Source organism: Rattus rattus, chromosome 1, assembly GCF_011064425.1.
Source record: "Rattus rattus isolate New Zealand chromosome 1, Rrattus_CSIRO_v1, whole genome shotgun sequence".
NCBI classification, from domain to species: Eukaryota; Metazoa; Chordata; class Mammalia; order Rodentia; family Muridae; genus Rattus; species Rattus rattus.
In genome coordinates this window covers 254,493,742-254,502,429 of record NC_046154.1, presented here as the reverse complement: position 1 = coordinate 254,502,429, position 8,688 = coordinate 254,493,742, and the positions used below count along the sequence as shown (strand labels likewise).

The 8,688-nt window shown below is 39.4% G+C and overlaps 1 protein-coding gene across 1 annotated transcript in view; it reads left to right on the top strand.

The window, feature by feature from the left end:
- Window positions 1-42: 42 nt before the first annotated feature.
- Window positions 43-8,688, top strand: part of Smc1b (structural maintenance of chromosomes 1B) — a 62,512-nt gene continuing 53,866 nt past the window's right edge. The window contains exons 1-5 of the mRNA XM_032890901.1: window positions 43-168; window positions 2,117-2,305; window positions 3,779-3,891; window positions 3,979-4,182; window positions 8,161-8,399. Of these exons, the coding sequence (XP_032746792.1) occupies window positions 60-168; window positions 2,117-2,305; window positions 3,779-3,891; window positions 3,979-4,182; window positions 8,161-8,399 (854 nt within the window). The 5' untranslated portion in view covers window positions 43-59. The remainder of the gene's footprint in view (window positions 169-2,116; window positions 2,306-3,778; window positions 3,892-3,978; window positions 4,183-8,160; window positions 8,400-8,688) is intronic.

Below are 8,688 nucleotides of genomic sequence, written 5' to 3'. Positions count from 1 at the left end.
TTCTTCCCGCGCTTTTCTCACGGGCGCACGAGGGAGCGGCTGAGGCAAGGAGCGCAGCCATGGGGCACCTTGAGTTGCTGCTCGTGGAGAATTTCAAGTCGTGGCGAGGCCGCCAGGTCATCGGCCCTTTCAAGAGGTTCACCTGTATCATCGGCCCCAACGGCTCGGGTAACCAGCACCCCAGAAATCCGCGGCCTCGGGGGATCCACGGGCCACAGTCGCCCGCTGTAGACCTGAGGGGACCCAGGGACCTACTCTCGCCTGTTGTTGGCCTGAGGAGACCGAGCCACCCCCAGCCCCCATTGTCGCCTCCTGTGGGTCTGCGGGGACCGAGACCACAAACCCCAACTCCGTTGTTGCCGTTGTAGTCCGGAGAGGAGCCAGGCCCTCTGTAGGCCTTAGGGGACCCAGGGTCCCATGTTAGACTGAGGGGGCTCACTGTCGGCCTGAGGAAACCCGGGGGCCTGTCCTCACCCACTGTTAGCCTGAGGGGACCGAGGCACCTCCAGGGCCTCGCTGTTGCCTGCTGACTGCCCCCTTACTGCTCCGACTCCACTGTTGACTGTTGTAGGCTCAAGGGAACCCAAGGACCTTTTGTTGGTCTGAGGGGACGGAGCTACCCCAGTCCCTGCTGTTGACTGCTGTAGGCCTGAGGGGCCCGCTGTTGGTCTGAGGGAACCAAACCCTGTCCCCAGCCCAGTCAGTCCGTCTGTAACACTCCTCCACCTCCCCATGCTCCCCATCTATCTGAGGGAATCCAGGGGCCTCTGTAACCCCGTTGTTGGCCTGAGGGGACCGAGCACCTATTCCCCCCAGCCCATCCATGCCCTCTCCTTCACCCACTGTAGGCCTAAATGGGACCCAAGGGCCTGAGGGCCCACTGGCCTGAGGATTCAGTGTTTGCTAATGGACTAGGCCCAAGAGCCCAGAATCCTGGGCCACCAACCCTTGCTGGCTGTCCTCATCCCCCCCTGGCCCTCCTTCCCTGTAGTCCCGTGTCTCGTACCCCCCCCCCATCCCATCTCAGCCCAACAGCAGCAAGTACTAAGAATGAAATGGATTTGTCCTTTGTTGGAAAAAACAAAAAAGCACTTGTAACCCAAACATAGATCCTAATTTAGAGCCTAAACGTTAATTTCTGGAATAGTTTTCCTACTGCTGTGTTTAAATCATTCACTGCAGATGTCTTCAGTCTGAGCACTTAAGAGTTTTTTAGTTTTGATAGAACAGATTCATCTTTAATATTCATTATATAGCAAATCTACCATTGGGTGAAGATCTCCACGACTACCCTGTGGTTTAATGATTTGCTAAGAGATCCTTCAGTGTTTGATTTATCGTTTACTCAAGGTTATTATGCATTACAGTTGAGAGGTACAAAGCAAACTCAGCAGTGGGAAAAGATAAATTCCTTCAGCAGTAAGTTCTCATGTTGAAATGTTACCTACCAAAGAATCTCATGGACACTCAGTGCACAGGGAAATGGCCATGCCCTTTCCTAGCACATACCAAAATTCCAGACTCCTAGAAGGAAGCACATATTTAATCCTAGTCATGTCTCACCAAGTTTAGGCACCATGAGCCATTATTACCAAGAAATTGTAGATCCCTGCCCAGATCCAAGTATAAAAATCATGAAGATTCTAGCAGTCTTATTCTATACCATTAGAAGAAGATCATACATTCAGTTAGCATTTAGCATTTTCAATTTTTTAAGTATAGAGGTATATTGTGCTGTTATAATGTTTATGTAATCATTTCTCTATAAAATAGTTACTAAAATAGAGATGTTAAAGGATTTGCTCTAGTGTGATATCCAGTAATGGGAGAGTGCTGAGATTCATGTTTATTTTGGTTAATTTTATTGAGTTAATTCATTTTTGAATCATGTATTTATATCCTTACATTCATGCCTCTCTGCCATGGCTACATGAAAGAAGCAGTCCACCTACCTGGAGTGTTTTAGTCACATGGATATCTGTACATTGACCAGACAATGAGACTTCTGAGACTTGCATATTGGTTATATTTCACTTCTGTTGGTAGTTTGGGTGGGTTTGGCTCTGAGAAGGTTTTCAGTCATTGAGAATGAATCTTTAACGCTTTTCTTCTCCAGGAAAGTCTAATGTAATGGATGCACTTAGTTTTGTAATGGGAGAAAAAACAACTAATTTAAGAGTAAAAAACATTCAAGAACTTATTCATGGAGCACACATTGGGAAACCTGTTTCTTCTTCTGCAAGTGTGACCATTATATACGTAGAGGACAGTGGAGAAGAGAAAACATTCACAAGGATTATCCGAGGTAGAGGTGGAGGGTATAAATTTTAGTACAGGGTCTGATTGCCTGCTCTCTCTTTGAAGCCTGGGACTTACTAATCACTGGTATAGTGAATACAAGATTTCTCTTTCTTAGAAGCATATAACAGAACCTGTTTTATTTCCTATTAAGACTCTTGCTTAAGCTGACTCACTCGTTCTATAGTCTTACTGTCAAGTAACATTTCTATACTAGGATGTTTGCTTAAGATGAAGGAAGGAGCCTACCTCTAACATGGAAACATCACACAACTTTTTCAGCTTCTCTTTGCTTGTTTTCTTAGTAAATAATTACTTGTATATTTTTGGTTTATATATACCTAAAAGCAACTTGAATAAAATGTTTATTATTATTCATGAATTCTCTGGGTTACTCTAATAAACTATTAATGTCTCATCTGTAATAAATATATCATGCTTGGACTTTATAGAGTTATAAAAAGTAGGTATATATTTTATTGTTTTTTCTTGTTGCTGTTTCTATTTCATTAAAATGCATACTCCCACCGTCCTTCTCCCCTTCATTCCCTTTCTTGACAGGACCTTGTAGTCCAGGCTGACCTTTATCTCTCAATCCTACTTGGGCTCTAAAGTACAGACATTGCACGCATGCACTATCATGTCTGACTTTACTACATTTCTAAAGAATGAAAACTGTATTACTAACTTACATATTTAGAAACATAATTTAAGTTTTTCTACATTTTATTATTTGGAGTAGTCATTGGACAGTTTTCTCACTTCCTTTTGGACATTTATTAGTTGTGATAGGATCTCAGAGTGTTGTTAAAACAAGCTCAGGTGATCCTCCTGAAGGAGCTAGAACTGTAGGCCATGTCACCATACCTAGCCTTTGCTTTTTAAATGAGAATTCTGCTTTTTAATAAAAATTCTTTTGTTCATTGTATTAAAAAGTGTAATACCAGCTGGACATGGTAGTGCATCACTCAGGAGGCAGTGGCAGGCAAATCTCTGTGATTTCAAGGCCAGCCTGAGCTACAAATCAAGTTCCAGGACAAGCCCTGTCTTGGAAAAAAGCAAGAAAAAAAAAAAGAGCACCCCCCCACCACCACACACAAAGAAACATTCCAACCATCTTTTACATTTTTCCCACTCGTTTCTGATACCACTTTCTCACATGCTATTTTATTTAAATATTTTGTTTATATCTCTCAGATATGAACTCTTAAGATCAAACACTTTTTTTTTTCTTTTTCTTTTTTTCGGAGCTGGGGACCGAACCCAGGGCCTTATGGTTGTTAGGCAAGCGCTCTACCACTGAGCTAAATCCCCAACCCCAAGATCAAACACTTTTTATCTGTTACTACTGTGAAATCTTTAGTATATATTTGTTGAGTAATTAAATGAGCTTATTTGTAGATATATTAGTTATATTGTTGTAAAACCAGTCATTTCAATAAGAAAAACATTCTGTAACAGCTTATTTTGCTTACTCTAGGGGGGTGCTCAGAATTTCATTTTGGGGATAAACCTGTGAGTCGTTCTGTATATGTAGCCCAGTTGGAAAACATAGGCATAATAGTCAAAGCACAGAACTGTCTAGTTTTTCAGGTAAGTAGTTTTATGCATTTTATTTGATTCATTTTTAAAACATACTGCCATATTTTACATGCCGTTGTGCTTTACTGTTACTAATAGGGAACTGTAGAGTCAATATCCATGAAAAAACCCAAAGAGAGAACCCAATTTTTTGAAGAAATCAGTACTTCAGGAGAGTTTATAGGAGAATATGAGGCAAAGAAAAAGAAGTTACAAAAAGCTGAAGAAGATGCACAATTTCATTTTAACAGGAAAAAAAATGTAGCTGCAGAACGGAAGCATGCAAAAATAGAGAAAGAAGAGGTAAGGTGTCCTGAAGATGTTACCAGTTAATAAGTACATATTAAATAGAGAAAATTATGTTAAAATTTTAAGTTATTATCCAGAAATGGTGGTGCACATCTTTAATTCTAGCACTTATAAAACAGAAGCAGGCAGATCTCTTAATTTGAGGCTGGTCTACAGAGCTAGTTCCAGGGCAGATAGGGCTATACAGAGAAAGTCTGTCTCAAAAAAATTAAACAAAAAACCCACTTTATTAGCTGTGGCTACTAAAAGATTCCATCAATAATGTGAAACAAATCTGGCATTCAGTAGAAATTAAAATCACCCCACGACTCCTGGAGACAGAATGTGTCTAGCTTGGCAGCAAACACAACTATTTGCTGTGGCATCTTGCTGCCCCAAGATTTTTATATATCTGCCTATAAGAGTACAGCAGAGGTACGCAACACTTTTGGGTCTTAACTCTTCTACACTGGTAAAAGTGATTGAGGATCACTAAGAGTTTTTCATAACAAATCACATTATCATTATTACTATATTTTATTTATGTTTGCCAAGGACCAGCCTCAGCTAGGTCCAGGTTCTTGAGAGAAGGCTGTTTGAGAGCAGTGAAGAGAAACAACAATCATGGCTCCAAGCTGGTGGCATAAGTTCTGCTGAGATGGCTCGCTCGACCTCTCTTTCTCTCTCTCTCTCTCTCTCTCTCTCTCTCTCTCTCTCTCTCTCTCTCTCTCTCTCTCTCTCTCCTCTCTCTCCCCCCCGTGTGTGTGTGTGTGTGTGTGTGTATGTTCTGCTTTGCTCTAGACAGCTTTTTCCTTACTATTCTAAAAACTCTGGTTGAGACAGCTCTTTCTGCTAGTAAGAATAGCAAAAAAGCTATTTGGATAGCTCATGGGTTTTCTGTCTAAAATCAGAAAGCCAGAAAAAATTCTAAAAGAGCTGTGTCAGCTCTCTAAGTGATTGTTAGAATTCCTAGAAAAAAATTCTAAAAGAGCTACGAAAAATTCTAAAAGAATTGTTTGCTCTCCTTGAATTTTCAGACTAAAGTCAGAAATCCTGTCAGAAAAAATTCTTGAAGAGCTGTTTTGATCTCCAGATAGCTCAGCTCTCTCTAGAAAAAAATTCTAGTTCTCTAGAAAGAACTAACTGCTGTACCTTTCTGCTAGCTCATCTCATGCAGACCAAAAGCTCAGTCTTTTATTGACATATCAATTCAGCTTCCCTTTTGATTATCTTTTTCTCCCCCCCCCCAGAGCTGGGGACCAAATCCAGGGCCTTGCCACTGAGCTAAATCCCCAACCCCACCCTTTTGATTATCTTATGAATCAGCATCCCTATCCTCTTAATTCTTAGGAAACAACAAGCACACATTTTCTTTTAAGATTGTAAAAGAACTCTGCTATATCTGCTTCTGTTAAGCATAGAGGGTAAACTAGCTGGGTTGGACCTCTTCCTGATCACCTCTTCTTTTGATCGCAGTTGGGCCTGGACTCTCTTCGTCCCAAGCTGACCTTAACTTGGGAATCTGTTTGCATTTTTATGTGCCTGTCTTTATCTTTCTGACAAGCAGGCTCAGCCTTTGTTCCTTTAGATCTGTGAAGCTCCTTATACAATTCATATTGCATTCTTATATTTTTGTATAGTTGAGAAATTATATATTTTCTTTAAAAAAGATTTATTTATTTTATGTATATGAGTACACTGTAGCTGTCTTCAGACATGCCAGAAGAGGACAACTGATTCCATTACAGATGGTTGTGAGCTACCATGTGGTTGCTGGGAATTGAACTCAGGACCTCTGGAAATGCAGTCAGTGCTTTTAACCACTGAGCCATCTCTCCAGCACTGAAATGATTTATTTTCAAACTCGTGTTTTTAGAGTACATTTCCATAGTCTTAAGGGCTGTCCTTAAGGTCCCACTGTTTACCATTTTGCTGAGACATTAGCTATGCCTCCCGGGCTCATGCTGTCTCAGGTTATCATGAAGTCGTTAATGCTACCAGAGAGGGCATTCCTTGAAGGAATGTGAAAATATGTATATTATTATACAGCAAGCCTTATGTCCACAGCAGCTATTGACACTCATAGAGGCCCATGTCCACTGAGTGGCCCTGTTCCAGGAGCAGAAACCATGTCATTCTGTCCCCACCAAGGCCACGCTGGACCCAGCAATGTTTCAGCTTTATGTTTCACTACTGTTTATGTGCATGGGTGTTTTGTATAAATGTACATATGCCATGTGCCTTTTGGGGCCAGAAGAGGGCAAATGGATCCTCTGTAACTTGAGTTGCAAACTGTTGTTAGCCATCACGTGGGAGCTGGAAATTGAACCCCAGTCCACTGGAAAAGCAGCCAGAAAGCAGTGTTCTTAACTGCTGAGCTATCTCTTCAAGCCTGTTCTTTTTAAAACTAAAACTCAAAAAAATTTTTTAATTGGTTAAGCTCATTTCATGTTTACATAGCCAACATTTTAATGCATTTAGCAAATTATTATATAATAATTTCCTAAGTGTACTTAATGAAAAATAACTAAATTTTTCCAAAAAATTAAAATAACAACACTATATGTTTTGATATCTTTAATGTCTGGCTTAATAGAAAATAGTTGGATTCTAACAAAAATTATTGAGTTGTTTACACGAGTGATACATTACATCTCAAGCTTTCCCGAAACCATTTCCTCATTAAATACTTGTTGTTTAGAACACCATTTAAATTAGTATCTCCTTTAAAAAAAATCATATTACTAATTTTATTTTGTAACATACACTTCTTTTTTTTTTCTTTTTCTTTCTCTTTTTTCTTTTTTTCGGAGCTGGGGACCGAACCCAGGGCCTTGCGCTTGCTAGGCAAGTGCTCTACCACTGAGCTAAATCCCCAACCCTTTTGTTTGCTTTTTTAGTAGTCTCTGAGTCCTCTGCCCTCTATTGAAAAACTGAAATATAAGCTTTATAAGAACAGGGATGACTTACCTCATTTCATTCTCTAGCATATTCCCAACACCCAGGGCAAAAGCTGATATGTAGTAATTAGTAAATATTTGAGAAAATAAATGAAAGGTGGATGTATTCTTCCTTAGTAATATTGCTTAGTTTCTTTATATTATGACTGTGTATATATGTTCTATATCTGTAAAAGGGTGAACAGTAAGTCAGAACATAGTATTCACAGCATACTGAAATAGCTTATAGAATGGCAGAACTTAAAACATTTTTATAAAGACAATTAGAATAATCCAGCTTCCCGATTTTTTTTTTTTACAACATTCTTAATGGACCAACTTCTGTTTACAAATTACTTCTGAAACTTTGTTGACTAGGACCTCACATTATGAGACGGTGACTCCCTTTTTTCTTCATTTTTAGCACAAATATTGAGAAAATTCTCCCTTTTCATGTGTGATTTAAAACTCTAATAGTCATGTTAGGTTTATCAGTGTAAAATTCCTTTTAGAGCAAGAATTGTACTTGGAATCATTTACTGTAAAGTGTTTATGGACTCATTTATCTAATATCCTTTCAGTTATGGTAAAGAAGTGGACTCAGCAATGTTAAGGGACTTGTCAGACTTTCCAAGGACCCATGCTAGCAGATGCCACTTCACTGTTACAGCCTGGTCTCTAAGTTCATGAATGCAGGCTTATCTTTTGGTTGCTGTTTTATTTTGGAAATATAGCCAGAAACCTCCAAATAATTCTGCTTTTGTTAAGGAATACTGTCTTTTGACTGGATGTGGTGGTGCATACCTATAACTCCAGCACTTGGTAGATAGACAAGAAAATCAGGAGTTCAAGATCATCCTTAGCTGAATAGCAAGTGTGAGAATAACTGGGCTACATGAGACCATGTCCCTTTCTCAAATAATGAGAGTGAGAAAGCAGGGAAGAGACTATTCTTTCTATGATATGTCATTAGAGATAGTGTGCTAATTCAGTAGTCGAGTTCATGAACAGAAGTTTAAATGCGTGCTCTTTGCCCTCCCCTGTCCATATATAGGCAGAACATTATCAAAGTCTCCTTGAAGAATTGAAAACAAACAAGATACAACTGATGCTTTTCCAACTATATTATAATGAGGAAAAAATCAATGTTTTAAACACTGAATTAGAGCATATGGACAGGAATTTAAGTGTTGTAAAAGACACTCTTTCTCACCATGAAAACATAATTAAAGCTAAGAAAAAGGATTATGGAATGTTAACTAGACAACTACAGCAAACAGCAAAGGAACTGAAGTAAGTTTTAAAAATAGATGTTAACAGTTAAAATTTTTATGGTATTTATTTAATCTGCATATGTGTGTTCATGTGTGGTATGTGTATACTTATGCACCAGCTCATGCTTTCTAAAGCATGCATGCGGAGGCCAGAGGATAATCTACAAAAGTCAGTTCTCTCCTCTTAACCATGTAGGTTCTAGGAATTAAAATCAAGTTAATTTTGTCAGCAAATATCTTTACCCCACTGAGTCACTTCTCTGGCCCAACAGTTGTGTTTCATGTAAATGGGGAAAATATAATTGACA